We start from the raw sequence: 16,632 nt of genomic DNA on the forward strand, positions 1-16,632 counted from the left end.
CTGGCCTGAGAGGAGGCAAAGGCTTGGATACCCGAGTGGAACTGGCTCTGGCTCTGGCTCTAGCTTTGGCGGCGGTGGCGGCGGTGGCGGTGGCGGTGGCGGAGGTGGCCTGTCGGGGCGGGGGCAGGGCACGGAGCTTTGGCTTCGGGGCGCCGAGCCAGGAGCGTCCCGCCTCCTGGCCGGGTGCGCAGATACCCAGGCCCCGACCGACGGGGTTGTGTGTGTGCGCGCGCGTGCGTGCGCGTGTGCCTGTGTGGGGGGGGGGGGCTGGGGGGGCGGGTGCTGGTGGTGAGTGCCACTGTCAGGCCAGGTGGCTGCCTGGTTCACGCCCAGGGCAGCAGAGCCCCTCCTGTTCCGGGTCCTGGAGGCCTGGAGGCCTGGCTCAGCTCCCGAGAAGCCTGGGGTTTCCACCTTGCTCTGGGGTGCCAGACCAAGGAGCAGTTTCCCAACCCCACTTCCAAGAGCTGCACCCTTTCCACGCTCAGGCCTCCCCACCCAAATGCGCCCAGGTCGGACTGCACAAGGTTCCCTCACCTGGCCGGAGGCAGGCAGGACCTCCATGCTTCCCTGTGACCTCCTGCCCACTCCTGACCCATCCCAGCCCTCAGGCGACCTAGCTGCGCAGGCACTTGGGTCCCCAGGGGAAGGGACAGCACGGACTGAAGCCTGCTTGGTACCTGGTTGGGCAATCTGTCATTCCCCCCCAGCCCCTGGTAGGTGCCCGCAGCTGCCTTGGTGCTCCTCTCCGCCGCCCACCATGGCCAGGGGGCTGCCCAGCACTGCCAGCCTGGCACGCTTCTGCCAGAAGCTGAACCGGCTGAAGCCACTGGAGGAGTCTGCCATGGAGACGTCCCTGCAGCGCTGCCTGTCTACCCTGGACCTGACCCTGTTGGGCCTGGGTGGCATGGTGGGCTCGGGCCTCTATGTGCTCACAGGCACCGTGGCGAAGGAGATGGCCGGCCCCGCGGTGCTCTTGTCCTTCGCTCTGGCCGCCGTGGCCTCCCTGCTGTCAGGCCTGTGCTACGCGGAGTTCGGGGCACGCTTACCCCGCACGGGCTCGGCCTACCTGTTCACCTACGTGTCCATGGGCGAGCTGTGGGCCTTCCTCATCGGCTGGAATGTGCTGCTCGAGTACCTCATCGGGGGAGCAGCCGTGGCCCGCGCCTGGAGCGGCTACCTGGACTCCATGTTCAGCCACCGCATCCACAACTTCACCCAGGCCCACATCGGGACCTGGCAGGTACCCCTGCTGGCCCACTACCCCGACTTCCTGGCTGCTGCCATCGTGCTTTTGGCCTCCGCCTTCATCTCCTGCGGGGCCCGGGTCTCCTCCTGGCTCAACCACACCTTCACCGTCGTCAGCCTGCTCCTCATCCTCTTTATCATCATCCTGGGCTTCATCCTGGCCCGCCCGCAGAACTGGAGTGCTGAGGAGGGTGGCTTTGCGCCTTTTGGCTTTTCGGGCATCGTGGCTGGCACCGCCACCTGCTTCTACGCCTTCGTGGGCTTCGATGTCATCGCCGCCTCCAGCGAGGAGGCCAGGAACCCAAAGCGAGCCGTGCCGATAGCCATCTCCATCTCGCTTGGCCTGGCAGCCGGCGCCTACATCCTCGTCTCCACCGTGCTCACCCTCATGGTGCCGTGGCACAGCCTGAACCCCAACTCCGCGCTTGCCGACGCCTTCTACCGGCGGGGCTACAGCTGGGCGGGCTTCATCGTGGCGGCCGGCTCCATCTGCAGTAAGGGCCCCGATCAGGCAAGGGGGGCGTGAGCAGGGCCGGGGCTGCCCTAGGCTTCTCCGTCTGGGTCTTTTTCCAGTTGCATAACGGGCCCAGGAAGGTGCTAATCATGAGACTCTCTTGTCTTGTTGGAAGGGCCCCGTTCACTGCCCCCTCCCAATTGTACATAAAATGTCAGTTCTGAGCAAGTCCTTTCCTGGGAGAAGGACCCACTGCTCATCAGATTCTCTGATGGGCCTGTCACCTAAACCAGGGTGTCCCATTCTTGGGGGGTGAGGTAACAATCCAACACCCCACATGCACTCAGGCTCATTCTGATAACCCAGACAAACTCCTGTTGGTGTTCCCCAGGGTTGGGGGCATGCCCTGGCTCCCAGCAGAGGCCCCTAGTGGGCCTGTCCACCATGCTGACCAGTTCTCCACTCTCTGCCACAGCCATGAACACTGTCCTGCTCAGCAGCCTCTTCTCCCTGCCACGCATCGTCTACGCCATGGCCGTCGATGGGCTCTTCTTCCAGGTGTTTGCCCGAGTGCACCCCCGGACACAGGTGCCCTTGGCGGGCATCACTGTGTTTGGGAGCCTCATGTCTTTACTGGCACTGCTGCTGGACCTCGAGGCACTGGTTCAGTTCCTGTCCATCGGCACACTGCTGGCCTACACTTTCGTGGCCACCAGCATTCTTGTGCTACGCTTCCAGAAGTCTCCTCCATCCAGTTCCCCAAGCCCAGCCAGCCCTAGCCCCAGGGTCAAAGAGTACCACTCTTTCTCAGACCACACCCAGCTGGTGGGCACTAATCAGGCCTCAGCCTCTGAGCCTGGGCAGCTGCGGCCAGCCCTGAGGCCCTACCTGGGCTTCCTAGGTAGGTGCAGCCCTGGAGCTGCTGTGGCTTGGGCACTCAGCATCCTGGTGGCCTCGGCCATCACCCTGGCTTGTGTACTGGTCTTCGGGGATTCAGTCCTGCACCTCCCAAACTGGGGCTACATCCTGCTCCTGCTGCTCAGCTCTGTCACATTTCTGCTCAGCCTCTTCGTCCTGGGGGTCCACGAGCAACAGCGGAAAGATACATTCCAGGTACCTTCCCTATCCAATGCCCGCTGCCTGTCATCCAGCTAGCTCGCTTTGCCCCTTCCTCCTCTGCTGTGGCAGGATGAACCAGGGCTCACAGGGTTGGGGAGGCCCGTGCACCCATCCTCCTCTCTTTCTGCATGGCAAAGTGGACGCTTGACAAACCAGGCCCTGCGCAGCAGACCTTCCCTACAGCCCCGCCCGCCCTGTTCTTGCCTTGTCAGATCCCCATGGTGCCCCTGACTCCAGCCCTGAGCATTCTCCTCAATATCTGCCTCATGCTGAAGCTAAGCTACTTGACTTGGGTGCGTGTCTCCATCTGGCTGCTGATCGGTGAGTGGGGGATTAGGCTTGGGGCTCTCAGTGGACCGCAGGAAGGCAAGGAGGGTGAGCAGGGCTGGGACCTGCCCCTCAGTCTCCCACAACTCCTGCAGGACTAGCCGTGTATTTCTGCTATGGCATCTGGCACAGCAAACAGAACCGGCAGGAGCCGCCAGAGCTGACCACCTCACACTACGTGGTGTTCCCCAGCACCAACCTGGAGGAGTCTGTACAGACGGTGCAGCCCCCCGCCCAGGAGCCCAGCCCCACAGAGCAGCCCACCAGTCCATGAATTGAGCTGGAGACCTGTCCACACTTGCTCTGCCCACCCCACCTCCTTGGGGGCCCAGAGGGGCTGGGAGACCCTTCTATCTGAGCCAGCTCAGGTTTGCCGGCCTGCCCATGCTGAGAGGGGTCCTCGAGACCTTAGGGCCTTAGCCCAAGTGCCTGGTTTTGGGTTTTGGGGAGTGGGCCCTGGCCAGTACTGGTAGGGTGAGTACTTTGCCCAGCATCTTCCTGTTCATGAACAACTACAGCTATTTGGGCAGATGGGGTGGGCTGAGGTGGGTTGGGGTGGGCCGGGAAGAGGCCCACAGCCCCAGATATCCACAATAATAACCTCTTGGCCAGCCATGTGATCTGCTGCTGCATCCACCATTGTGTTCTTTGTGGCACTGAGTGAGTGCTTTTCTGTCCCTGGGAGCCAACTGATTGTCCCCTAACCACAGCAAAGATGCCGAGGTTTGGCAAGAGGGAGGCACCAGCTTTGGGACAACCCTGAATCACAGACAGCTCCTGGCCTGGGTCCTGGGGTCCTGCCCTCAGGCTGGTACCCTCTGCCCAGGGGACACACCAGGGGAAGAGGCGTCTGTGAAAAGGGCAGAGTTAGGTTCCCCCTACAGACTCCCTACGTGTCCCCTGGGCAGGGGGATCCAGAGAGCAGAGCCTGGGCCCCAGAAAAGTTCGCCTAGAAAGGGCAGTGGAGTTCCAGCGTCCTCTTGGGTTCCCAAGGCTCCCAGAAAGCGTAGCATGTCCCTGAGGCTTGCCTGGGAATGTAGAGGCACACTGCATGGGCATGGCCACATGCCTGCCTTGGTGATGCACACTCATATGCAGACTGAGGCAACAGCTGTTTCCAACCTCAGGCCTTGGCCACAGCTGTCTAGCTGTCACAGCTGGCACTCCTCTCTCTCTCCCCCTTCCTTCAAAGGCTTTGCAATAACGGCTCAGGATGGTACATACGAATATGGCATACACACCTGTGTACAGATGTACAAGTTCCTGGGCCTGCTTCAAGCACCTCCAGGCCCACTGGTCTCCCTAAAGCCATACTGTGCCCATCATAGATACTTCCAACTCCCCACCCCTGCCTGTAAAGACTACACAGGAAGCTGCTGGTTTTAGCAGGCTTTACTCCTTGACTTTCTGTAGTTATGACAGCTTTCTCTGGACCCCGAGGACAACTAGGTACATGTGACCCCACTCCGATAACCAGGCCTCAGAGCCATGTTCTCTCACCTTGGTTCTTCTGAACCTGCCTCCCCATGGACACTGCTCTGGGGATTGAGAAGCAGCAGGGAGCCCAAGGCTTTGTTGAGGCTCCAGGTGTCAGATGATTCCAGATGCTAGTCCAGCCTGAGCCCCAGCCCTGGCCCTCCCCAGCTGGTCTTTGCTGCTCCACCACCAAGCTGCCAGCACACCCTTGGTCACCAGAGACCCAGGAGAGAGAAGCCCCTTACCTCCCTAGGGTGGGTACTCCCAAATTCCTGCCTCTGCCCTGGAACCACAGGGCATTTGACTCCTGCAGCCCCTGTTCCTCCCCTCCTGGCAGGGAGTCCTGGCAGGGGACTCCAGGGCAAGGGAAATTCTCCAGTGTGATACCAAGCCAGCCTGCTGGAAGCCTTTGTGTCCTTTGTTAGGGACATTCCTTCCAGCCACTGGGCTCTAGGGTGGGGGGTTATGACCAAAGCCACCTGAATGCAGTTGCCTGAGGCTGGGACAAGCAGATGTCCTGACACATTCTTAGATATGACCCTAGGTAGCGCTGAATTCCAGATGTACAGGCTCCTACCCCCATGGGTCCGGTGAGCAGATTCTAGGGGTTGGGCTTGTGTGTGTATGTGGGGACGGTTAATGAAGAGGCATACAGAAGATCCCACAGGCCCTAGTAACCACCATCTCAGCTCCCCCCACCCTCTCCTCCCTCTCCCAAGCCCCATAGCCTGAGGGCTACCACCAGGGAGGGGCTGATGCTCATAAACTGAGCAGGTGTGAGACCAAAGGATGTGCCCTTGCTTGAGGTTCCTAGGGGTTGGATCATCTGTCTACCCACTCTTCATTCCATGGATGAGGCCCAGAGTTGGGTAGGAACCTGCCCTAGGCAACCCAACACTGGAGCAGCTGAGACAACAACCCCTCCAGTCAGGCTTCTTTCTACCTTGCTTCAGACTCCAGTTTGCTTAGACCCCAGTGCAACACAGCTGAGAAAGAGGGGCTCTGCCTACAATAGGAGTCTCAGCAGAGGAAGGAGGGTTGGAGTCTGCTACAGCCAGTGGGAGGGCCGGTGCTGACAGCTGCTGAGCAGGCCGCTGCTGGGCACTGATGGTGACAGAGACTGGGAGAGAGTTCTCTAGACCTAGATATAGCAGGAGCCCCTCTGGACCACTGCTTTGCCACATTGGTGCCCTAGGGTCTCCCCTTCTCCTTGACTCATGTTCTGCTGCGGGTCTCTATGCAAAACTGGTTTCTGTAGCAACCCAGGCAGCACCCTGCTGAAGCTGGTGTCAGGGGAGGGACAGCCTGTCTGAGAGTGGAAGGATGGGATTCTTCCCCGACCCCCCACCCTAGTCCTGCTGGGGCTTTATCCAGCAGGTCCCCAAGACAGGGCCCCCACCCTGCACCCAGCAGCAAACAGCCACAGGCCTCAGGAACAGGCCGGTGAGGGGGGGCCGGAGCCCGGGCACGGCCACTCTGCTGTTGGTGTCTGGTTCCCAGACTGGGTCCCCTCTAAGACACCTGGGCAGCCGCATGCGGGGGGTGCAGAAGCTGGCTTTGTCTGCTCAGGGGTGGTGGTCACCTTCGGGGCCTTTGCCTACAGATGAGAACATCAGATCAGGGCTCAGTCAACATCCTCCAAAGTGTCACAGAACCCTAGGTCTGGATGGGCCCGCAGCTCACCTCCTCATACTTGGTACTCCAGTAGAAATGGGCTTCTTCATCCACGTACAAGAGCAGCAGGTCACAGACGAAGGTGATCTGGAGAGGCAGAGGACACCTATGTCCTGCCCCTCGGCCCTGTTTCTGCCGCCTCCCCAGCCCTCACCCCGAGACTCCATATCATGCACAGCGCGGGAGTGGGGGGTGCCCAGGTGTGCCCTTGGGTGGGCCTGGACCCACAGTCACTGCAGCCAGAGGAAGCCCACACTGCCCAGACTCACCACACCCAGCCAAGCTGCTCCGGTGCCCAGAGTGATGGTCGTGGGGATGAGCCCGAACTTTCCTGCCTGAGACCAACCTGGACTGACCCTCTGGGGTGGCGATTGTCTCCCTCCCACCCCCACCACCCATTGCCCTCAGCCAGCACCTCCTACCTGCCCAGTGACAAGGATGTCAAAGCGGATCCCGTAGAGCTTGAGCAGACTCCGGGCCTCCACACCTGAGGCCTTCCACCAGTGAGAGGCTGTCCTGAAGGCAGGAAAGGAGGTCTGGTGCTTTGCCTGCTGCCACTCCTGGGCTGGGCTGGCCTTCCCAGGCCTCCTTACTCATCCATTGACTCTATAAATCTCCAGCCCCAGCTGTTCAGCCCCGTGTCATTGCTGAGGACACAGGGAAAGGCAACTTGGGACCCACCTGCCTCTTGGAAGCTCCCTGCCTGCTGGGGGGGCAGAGGGGACAGATGGGTCCCTACACCAGCACTGGTAGTGGGGGTGAGGGCAGGTAGGGAGCCAAGCCCTGGGCCATGAGTCTAAAGGGTGAGGGGGAACCCACTTTCCCCTATGAACTGGGAAAGGCTTTCTGCAGGGTACACTTTCAGGCTGGTCTTTCAGGGGTCAGGAAGGAGTGCTCTAGGCAGAGAAAGTAGGACAGGTAAGATCACAGGAGTGTGGAAAGCAGAGTGTGGGCAGGGAGCTAGCCTCTAAAAGTTGCAAAGGGCTGGGAAAGCCAGGGAAGCCAGACCAGGAAAAGCCCACTGAGCAATGTCAAGAGGCACCATCTCCAGGCCTGGGGGCTGTGTGTGTATATATGTGACAATGACCAGGTGACAGGAAGTGACAGGAGGATTCTAGCAGGGTGGGGGAGATCTATTTAAGAGACTCCAAGATGTGATAATAAATGCAATGTAACATCCCTGAGTACATCCTGCTTTGGAAAATAAAAAGATATAGGACTATGGGGCATCTGGGTGGCTCAGTTGGTTGAGCGTCTGCCTTTGGTCAGGTCGTGATCCTGGGGTCCTGGGTAGAGCCCCATGTCAGGCTCCCTTCTCAGTGGGGAGTCTGCTTCTCTCTCTCTCTCTTTCTCTCTCTCTCTCTCTGCCCCTCCCCCTGCTCACACGCTCTCTCTCTCTCAAGTAAATAAATAAAATCTTTTTTAACAAAGATATAGGACTATTATTGGCATAGTTGGGGAAAGTTAAATATTAGATTTATCCTGCCGATGTCAAGCTCTTAGAGTGTGGCAATGTGCAGTCATGTGGGGCAGGTCCTTATTCTCTCAACAGTGTCGGGACGAAGGGTGTCAGATGTCCACCATTCATTTTCAGATGGTTCCTTTGAAATCTATCTAAATATATCTGCTCACTCTAGAGAGGGAGAGAGAAAGCAAATGTGGCAAAATGGTGAAAAATAACCCCCCCAAAAAACCCCCAAAAAATAAAACCTAAAAGCCCAGATAAAGAGTAAATGGGTATGGGTGTTCACAGTACTAATCTTTGAACTTTTCTATAGGTTTTTGAAATTGTTTAGCTAAAAGCTAAGGCTTTAGCCTTAAATTAAAAAGGAAACCCCCCTGTGCTGAGGAGGGAGATACCAGAGGTGGGGTAGGGTGGGGGAGGGGCTGGGGTGGGGAGTCCCAAGGGACAGAGAGGGACCAGCTCAGGAGAGAGGCTGGACAGAGCCCAAGGGACCCAGAGCTGAGATCACCCCTCCTGCCCCGGGGGCCTCCTCACACACACAAGGGAGTGTCCAGAGAGCTGGGCCGGGTACGGTGGGTCCTGGCTGCCACAGGACAGGCGGAGGCCAGAGCCCACAGGGAGCAGCAGGAGGGCAGTGGGGGCCGCACCTGAAATTGTAGCTCCTATCCTGCAGCTGGAAGGAGTAATGGGGCCGGCAGTCGGAAGCCCCAGCATCCAGGTCACAATCCCAGTGGACTCGGACTCCCACAGCACCTCCCTGCACACAGCACATCGCTGCTTCACCAGCACTCAGGCCCTGGGCCCTCCCCCTGAGCCCTCTGGAAGCCTCCCCCCATGGACTCACCAGCAACGCCAGGTCCTCAAAGACCCCTCCAGCTGCAGCCACGAGGTCCCCAATGCGGAACACAGGGCAGTAGGGGCTGTAGTGTGAGTCGTAGCGGCAGCGCTTGAAGTAAGTGGCATCCCAGGTGTCCAAGGCATTGGACCTGGGGGGTGGTGGTGGGGGGGTTGTACAGTGCGGGGGAGGGGGGTCAGGTCAGGTAGCGACAAGGAAGGTCTGGGACCCACAGGACCCACCCACAATTACTTGGAGAAATTGAACTTGTTGAAGGTGACTGTGTTCTTGACAAACAGGGTGAAGTTCTCTGCCTGGACCAGTAGTGGCTTCCTGCGGGCAGAGGGCACGTGAAGGGCATGTCCTGTGGTTCTGGGGCCCGACCCTGGAGGCGGAGGGGACACTTACACGGGCACAGTGCCGCTCTCCACGGGGCACCAGCCCTGGATCTCACAGGTCCTGTGGGTCCCGTTGAATTCCACACACTGGCCTGTTTTTATGCCTTGAAAACACAAGACAAACTCCAGGCCTCCAAGTCTCCACAGGCCCGGGGCGGGGGGAGGGTGTTGGGCATCGACAGAAAGGAGAGATGGAGAGGCACCACCAGGCCTGCTCTCAAGAGCCACCCAGGGTCCCAGCCTCAGAGCCCCAACCCAGAGGACAGGGCCCACAGTTACCGTGGCTGTGAGTCCCCGTCTCCCCTTCAGGACAGTCCTCGTCGGCCCAGCAATTAGCCAGCGGGATGGAGGGGTGCTGGTGTGGTGGTGGAAGCAGAATTGCCAAGGGCCCAGGGAGTGTCTCCCCTCTGTGACCCAGCCCTGAAGCCTACAGGGACACAACCCTCCAGCCTTAGCCCCAGAGAGATGCCTGAATTCAGGGGGCACATGGGCAAGCTGGAGGGTACAAATAAAAGGATGTGGTCAGAGGAGGGTGCTGATGGTCCCCGAGCCAGTTAGGGATGCAGGTGCTGTATCCAAGGCAGAGCAAGCCTCCTTCGTTTCTGAGTTATCTCCCCTCCAGAGGCCCAGGTCTTCTAGTCCCACTTAGATGACAGAACTAGGAAGGTGAAGGGACTCTGGGAAGGGCAATTTTGTGCCAGGGTGGAGGTCCTGGGTGCGGTGAACGAAGGGCAGGCCCCTGGTTGCAGGGGTCTGGGTGGGGAAGTAGGTAGCAGCACAGAACTGAGGGACCACAGACTAGTCCCTCTCCTGCTTTTTCTTCTGTAAAACCTGCCACGAGGGCCCGCACACTCCCAGTATTCTAAGGGATTGACAGAAAGGGAGGGGTGGCATGCTTTCCGGGGGCCCTAGGCCCTTGAAGAGGAAGGCACAGTCCCACAGACACAGTTCTGCCCCAGGCTGACAATGAACACCACTGTTCAGGTCACCTAACTCACGAACAGCTGGAGGAGCACAGTGCCAGGGTGGCGAGAAGGGCTCAGGGAGTCCGAGCCAGGTGAGACAGGGAGACCGTGGAGGGTCGGGACCACGATAAGGGGGCAGAGGACAGAGTGGGGCCACCTGTGTCCTGAGTCCGCCCTTCCTCTCTGAGCCTGGTTGGGCCACCATCCCCTCCTATCCGACTCCATGGTGACCACCACAGGGCCTGGTCTCTGCATCATCTGCCTCCATTCACTCAGCAGAGACCATCCCTGGCTCCGCCACGCTCCTGTGATCAAGTTCAGCTACTTAGAGTACACAGAGTACTCTGTGTACAGTACTCAGAGTACACAGGGCCCCTGAGATCTTGGGCTACCTGCACCGCCTTGCCACCTCAATCCCAGTCTAAGCTCCAACCCCACTCCGTAGCAGGTGACCCCGGAGGAGCCTCATCTCACATAGCTTGGGGCCTTTGCTCACACAGCTGCCTCTGCCTGGACATTCTCAAGATCCCACCTGAGACTCGAGTCCTGTGGGAAACCCTCCCTGAGGCCCTGGGCTGGCAGGCACGCCTCCCTGCGTCTCCAGCTACAGCTCTGGCCATATCACAGGACCTGCTACCTTGGCTGGGCTGCCTTTGCAGGTTGCTTGAGGTACAAGGGGTGGAGTTTTGCATCCTCAGCATGGGGCCTTGCCCCACCTCCACCCCACCCCAACCTGCCCAGAGACTCAGCAGGTGTTTGCTGATGGCCTGACTCTCCAAGGAGAACAGTGCATGTGTTGGGAGGGACCAGAGGACCAGGACCCCTGAGAGGAGCTAGCAGGAACCCTGGCTAGTCTCAGGAAGCCTCGTGGCCCGATCTGATGAATTGCTTCCCAGCCCCAGAAGTTTCCTGGGAAGAGCTCAGAGCCAGGACAGGAGGCAAAGAGGAATCACATAGATTCCAGAACACACGGAATGATGGCTTCAGTGGAATTTCAGGACAGCCTATAAACCGATCTGATTAATTAGATGTCTTCGGAACATTTAGAGAAGGAAGGACACCATGTGCATTTGCACATCCTTTGTCCACATGCTTCACCTCCTCTGTGGGTGGGGCCAGCCTGGGACATATGACACCCCTAGCATCTGTGGTGGCACCAAGAACCAGGACAGAGGGAACAGGGGACCACACAGTTACTCTCCAGCCCCATAAGCAATCTAATGTTAGGCTTCATTTAAAAAAGAGGTTACAAAAAAAAAAAAAAGAGGTTACCATGGAGGTAAGCTTCCAGGGTTATGTCCTGGGTCCCAGCTGCTCAAACAAAATCCACAGCTGGACAACCATATGCTTAAAAATTGGTAAGAACAAGGATCCCTGGGTGGCTCAGTGGTTTAGCGCCGCCTTCAGCCCAGGGTGTGATCCTGGAGACCTGGGATTGAGTCCTACGTCAGGCTCCCGAAGCACACAACATCGCGAACTCATCTACCACTCACATATACATATATCCCTGGGGTGCTCTGGTCTCTGTCAACACACACACATGAGTTCCTCTCTTCTCTCTATACATCTGAGGAATGATGGTAAATATAAAATCTTTAAAAAAATTGTAAGGTGAAGCGTTTGATGTTTTTATGGTAGGGAGGTATTTCTCTTGATAAATTGTTGTTGGAATAAATTCGCGACGTAGGGGCGTGGAGGTTAGAGAATATATCTATCACTATACTCTAAAGTATAGAAGCAGTGAGAGTACAATGTGGTGAAATACTTAGCAAGGGTAATAGGTGGATAGTTAACGGGGATAGTATAAGGTAGTTTAGGATTGTGAATTAGTCTTGATTCGGGGGGAGAGGAGAAGGGGAAATAAGTTTGGGTGGGATTAGTTAATTAGTTAGTTTGGTTAAACGAGATGCGTCATATCATGTCAGTATAGTTTTAAAACCACTTTTTATATTTGAACACACAAGTAGTACAATTATAATTGTGAAATCAGATCTCTATGAAATGAATTGATTTGAATGTTCAGATAAATACACCTCTTATTATAAGAAGAAGTTAGGTTGTGAAGTGGGGGGGGAGATAGATTTTGGGGGTGTGGTCTAGCGAGATATATATGATTAGGGTCAGGGTGCAGTGAGTGCTGCGAGAGGTATAGGTGATTAAAATAGGGAGGAATGAGGGGGGGGTGGAGAAGGATTTTGTGATAACAGATACATCTATCTATCTCGACTAGTATCCTATCTACTATCTCTCAGTTTAATAGATGGTTCTAGCTCTAAGATCAGCATCTATCGAGTTCTTTAGAGAGAGTTTGAGAGGTATGTTACTTTGAGGGCTATTTTTTTAATTGTTTTTGATAAAGGGGCGACAGTTGATGGTTGATGGGGGAAGGTGAGGAGGAGATGGGGGTGAGGGAGGTGGTAAAGATGGTAGAAAGGAATGGTGAAGAAGGAGAGAGAGAGAGAAGAGAAAAAGGAGATGAAAGAGAGATTTGTTTGTTTGTTTTGAGGTCTTTTTTTTTTTTTGTTGTGTTTGTTTTTTTGTTTTTTTTGTTTTTATGTTTTTGTTGTTTTTTTTTTTTTGTTTTGGAAAGTAGATAGAGGTGTTAAAATTTAATAGAATGGGGGTGAGGTGTAAAGATAGAGGAAATAGTAGAAAATGATTGTTAATATTCTCCCTCTGCCTGTGTCTCTCCCTCTCTCTCTGTGTCTCTCATGAATAAATAAATAAAATCTTAAAAAAAAAAAAGAAAGAAAAAAGAAAAGAGGAGGTGATCTTCTAGCTTGCCTCTTGCTATTAGAGCTCACCTGAGCCTTGTACCCAGTTCTGGGTGTTACACTGACAACCTGGAGGGTGCCCTGAGGTGGGACCAGGCCAGGAAGGGGCCTGGGCATCTCACAGGGAGCTACGGTGGAAGGCTCCAGAGGATTGCTCAGAGGTCCAGAGGCTGCGCAGCCTCGAGCATGTGAGTCTACCCTGCCAAGACCCTGTCTTCTCATCTTTTTTTTTAGATAAAGATTTTATTTATTTATTCATGAGAGACACAGAGAGAGAGGCAGAGACACAGGCAGAGGGAGAAGCAGGCTCCATTCAGGGAGCCTGACGTGGGACTCGATCCCAGCATCTGGGATCAGGCCCCAAGCCAAAGGCAGACGCTCAACTGCTGAACCACCCAGGCGTCCCCCTGTCTTCTCATCTTAAATAGGATCACAGTAATTCCTATCAAGCAGGATATTTGTGAAGATTAAGTGGAACGATTCACAAAAAGACTTTAGCTCAGTGCCTGGGATACAGTAGCACATACTGAACTCTCAGCTAAGAGAGCTCCCTGGGGTGATGTGGCTGGTGACTCAGGGCTGGCAGAGGACTAGGGGCCCGCTGGAGAGCTCCTGGGAAGCCTTACCTCTGGGCATTTGTCCTGAACTTGTTCTGGTGTCACAAGAAAATTGGTCACCAAGAAGAACGTGTTCTCTCCCTAGAAAGCAAGTGTCAGGGTTGGTCCTTGCTTTCCTTCCCCAAAGGGTCAGGCCAGAAGTGGCAGCTTGGCTTGTGGGGAAAGGGTCCTGGCCTGATCGAGTCACCAACTCCACCTCAGGAGAGTACCTCCAGTGAGGCCAATTGAAGTAGAGATCAGAGGCTGGCTGGGTTTCTGGCCTTTTCTAAGTCCGTAGCTGCCTCTTTGAGACAAGTGTACTTTTCATGTTCCTACTCATTCTCTCTGCCAGAAATGTCCACGCACCTCCTGCTTCTAGGCACTGAAGATCCAGAGCTGAGATGGACTGGGGATGTGCCTAGGCAAGTGGGGAGGTGGGCCCCTCATTACACGCATGGGTGGGGGTTGCAGGAGCAGGTGGTGAGCTCTGTATAGGCAAAGGGTGGCTAAGGAGAGGCAGGGTGGCTGACACCCAAGTGCTGTGTGTGTGAGCTCAAGTTTGGGGCAATGAACACCCAGGAAGGAGAGAAGGCAGCAGTTGTGATAATGGTCAAGATCTGGAAGGATTTGGTAGCCACCACCATGGAAAAGGAGTCTTCCCAGGGTGGAAACAAGGGCTGGTAGGGTCTGAGTGATGTCACATAGGACGCTCAGGCTAGCTGCTGGGTGGATTATGCCAGGGAACCCACTAGAAGATCATGGTCTCATCCAGGTAAGACATAGGCAGCTGTGAACACTACCAGGTGATGGAATGCACAGGGGGCACAGGTCCAGTTTGGGCCCTCGTTAGATGAAAAGAGGCCACACTGGGAGAGGGTGACGATTTCTCTTTGGACAGGAAAGGTGTGCCAGGAGGCAGCTGTACTGGGGGTAGGTGGTTGATGGGGCTACAGTTTTGGCATTGGTAGGATAAAGGTAGAAACTGAAACTGTAGACAATCTGGATGGAGGAAGGAGTTGGAAATACTGCATGGGAGCGACAGAGGAGGAGCACCTGACAGCAGTGCCCCAGGTCAGGGAGGGGAGCATTTAGGAAGCCCTAGGCTCTGGCCTCCCATGCTTCTCCAGCCCCAGCCTCAAGCTCAAACCTTGAGTTCCTAAACATTCCACTCTTCTAGGTGCAGCCTTTGTAAAGGCAGTTCCTCTGGCGTGGCTACTTGGTCCATCCCCTTGTCCACTCCTTTGTCCACCTAGAAACCTCTCACACATCCCAGAAAACCCTGTCCAGGGACCACTCCTGTGTAAGGCCCTTCCCAAGCCCGGGCCTATGATCGTTCCAGCATCCCGCTCAGGCATCAGGTGCCTCTCAGGCACATGCTCACTGCAAGGGTGGTATCAGAAGTGTCACCGCCTAGCAGCAGAACCAAGGCACCTACCTGTGGTGGCTTCACGAAATCTGCCACGTCCCACAGCCGGTTACCCAGCTCCTTGATCTGGGTCACAGAAACCCCTTTGAGTTTGGTGATGACAGAAATCTGGGGGTCCAGGTCTCGCTCCTGGTATCCTTTCTTGGCGAGGAGAGCCCACCTTAGGAAGAAGCGATGGGCAGTGTGGTATGTCCCTGGTCAGGGTGAAGAGTGGCAGAGGGGGCCCTACCCTCTTGGCCTTTCTCTTCACACATCACACAGGCTCCCAGCCCAGCATTTAGGGCCTCTGCCTCCCCTCCAGCCTCATTTCCCACACCAAACACCCTGCACAGCCCAAAAGGTCCAACCACAATCAGAGAGCCAGTGCCTTTCATGCATGTCCCCTGTCAGGCACTCATGGGCTTGGAGATACCCACCATCACCCCCTTCACCGGTCAACAACCTCCCTCTACCTGGTTAGGCCCAACTCTTCCACAAAGACTCCTCTGACTCAGCTAAAACTGGTGGTCCCTATAGGAATTTTAGTATTCCAGCTCTCCCAAGCATCAAGGACTGACTACCTTCTCTCCCACCAGGGGCCTCCTGGGTACAGATAGGGACCCATCTTGCTCTGTGCCCAGACATCAATATGGGCTTGGAAACAAGACACAAGAAAGGAGGCAGGTGGGCACACGGGAGGACACAAGCACATAGCTTGCTCTTGTATCCACTGGCCACTAGACAAAAGATCATCCCTTCTGCCTACTTCTTCCCCTGTCCCAACCTGCTCTGCTACCACCAGCTCAGCCCCTGAAGAGTCAAACCCTCTACCCACAGGCCCAGAAGGACCAGTCATTATCCCCCCAGACAGCCAGGCCCAGAGGCCATTCTCTTACCCCACCACGTAGGTCATAACCCCGAGCTGCAGTAGCCTCTGCAGGGCGCCCACCCGCCAGTTCCTGGTTATCACATACTTCTCGGTTTTGTAATCCAGAAGCCCCCAGCCTGCCAAGACCCCTGGGAAGCCCATGCTTGCAGTTCCTGCCGGCTCCTGGGGCGCATGAGTCAGCACAGCAGCTGCAGCCACAGCTGAATAGGAGGTAAAGCAGGCGCCCAAACCGGACCAGGCCAGCAAGCTATTAAAGGGACACTTCCACTGGGGACAGGATCCAGCCTCCACCACCAGCCCCAGCCCCAGGTTCAGCCCCAGCAAGGAGCTGCCCTGAGCCTCCCACCCTCTCCCTCTGAGGGGGCCCAGGGCCAGGCAGAGAGGAGCAGCCCCTGCGCCCTGCCCTCTGGCTTCACTTCCCTGGGGGAGGAGAGGAGGAGGAGAAGACAAGTGTCACAGGTACTGTGAGAGGGCAGCTTGGGGGCTGCAGGAGCCCAGAGGAGAAATCAAGGAAAGCTTCAGGAAGAAATGACCTCTGAGCTGACACTTGCAGATTCTGAAGCTCAACAAGCAAAGTTGAGAGGAAGAAGGTTCCTGGTGGCTGAAGCAGCATGTGCGACGCTAGAGCATGAGAACTAGCAGCCACAGGGTGAGAGCCTGACTCTGGCTCCACAGAGGAGGGTGACCCGGCTTTGCAAGGTTCCCCAGCTTCTCTGGCGCCGCGTGCCGGGGAAGCGGAGGGACAAAAGCACAGCTGCGGGGTCAGCCACGTTCCCCAGTCGGTGAAAGGTGTGGGGGCGATGCTCTGCTCGAACCCGGCGCGCGCACGCTCACCTCCGCGCAGCCTGGTAGCAGGCTAAAGGTCGGCCCACGCCTGCGGCCGTTTCCGTAGCAACTGAAAACACCGGGTTGCCTGGGCGACTGCCGCCGGGGAGGCGCGCCTCTATTGGCTGCAGCGGGCGTCTGTTCGCGGCGCGCCACATTCGATTGGTTGAATCCGTCGAAGGTTC

The 16,632-nt window shown here is 56.6% G+C and overlaps 2 protein-coding genes across 5 annotated transcripts; one reads left to right on the forward strand and one right to left on the reverse strand.

Moving 5' to 3' along the window:
- Positions 1 to 757: 757 nt before the first annotated feature.
- Positions 758 to 3,670, forward strand: SLC7A4 (solute carrier family 7 member 4). Its single transcript, XM_055322958.1, has 4 exons — positions 758 to 1,739; positions 2,175 to 2,812; positions 3,031 to 3,139; positions 3,241 to 3,670. Exons 1-4 carry the CDS (start codon positions 758 to 760, stop codon positions 3,417 to 3,419), a joined length of 1,908 nt encoding a protein of 635 aa, XP_055178933.1. The 3' UTR covers positions 3,420 to 3,670.
- An 813-nt stretch (positions 3,671 to 4,483) lies between these two features.
- P2RX6 (purinergic receptor P2X 6) lies at positions 4,484 to 15,807 on the reverse strand. 4 transcript variants are annotated; one of them, XM_055322804.1, is made up of 12 exons: positions 15,708 to 15,807; positions 14,764 to 14,914; positions 13,359 to 13,430; positions 9,273 to 9,348; positions 9,004 to 9,097; positions 8,848 to 8,928; positions 8,605 to 8,746; positions 8,408 to 8,517; positions 6,718 to 6,811; positions 6,565 to 6,630; positions 6,305 to 6,382; positions 4,484 to 6,218 (listed from the first exon to the last, which is right to left on the reverse strand). In XM_055322804.1, the coding sequence occupies exons 1-12, from the start codon at positions 15,761 to 15,763 to the stop codon at positions 6,051 to 6,053; spliced, it is 1,188 nt and encodes a 395-aa protein (XP_055178779.1). In that variant the 5' UTR covers positions 15,764 to 15,807; the 3' UTR covers positions 4,484 to 6,050. The 4 variants fall into 4 exon arrangements, 3 of the variants coding, with proteins under 3 accessions (XP_055178779.1, XP_055178778.1, XP_055178780.1); XM_055322803.1 differs by having other exon boundaries at positions 15,630 to 15,763; XM_055322805.1 differs by lacking the exon at positions 8,848 to 8,928.
- Between the last annotated feature and the right edge of the window lie 825 nt (positions 15,808 to 16,632).

This window comes from Nyctereutes procyonoides, unplaced genomic scaffold, assembly GCF_905146905.1.
Source record: "Nyctereutes procyonoides isolate TBG_1078 unplaced genomic scaffold, NYPRO_anot_genome, whole genome shotgun sequence".
Classification (NCBI taxonomy): domain Eukaryota; kingdom Metazoa; phylum Chordata; class Mammalia; order Carnivora; family Canidae; genus Nyctereutes; species Nyctereutes procyonoides.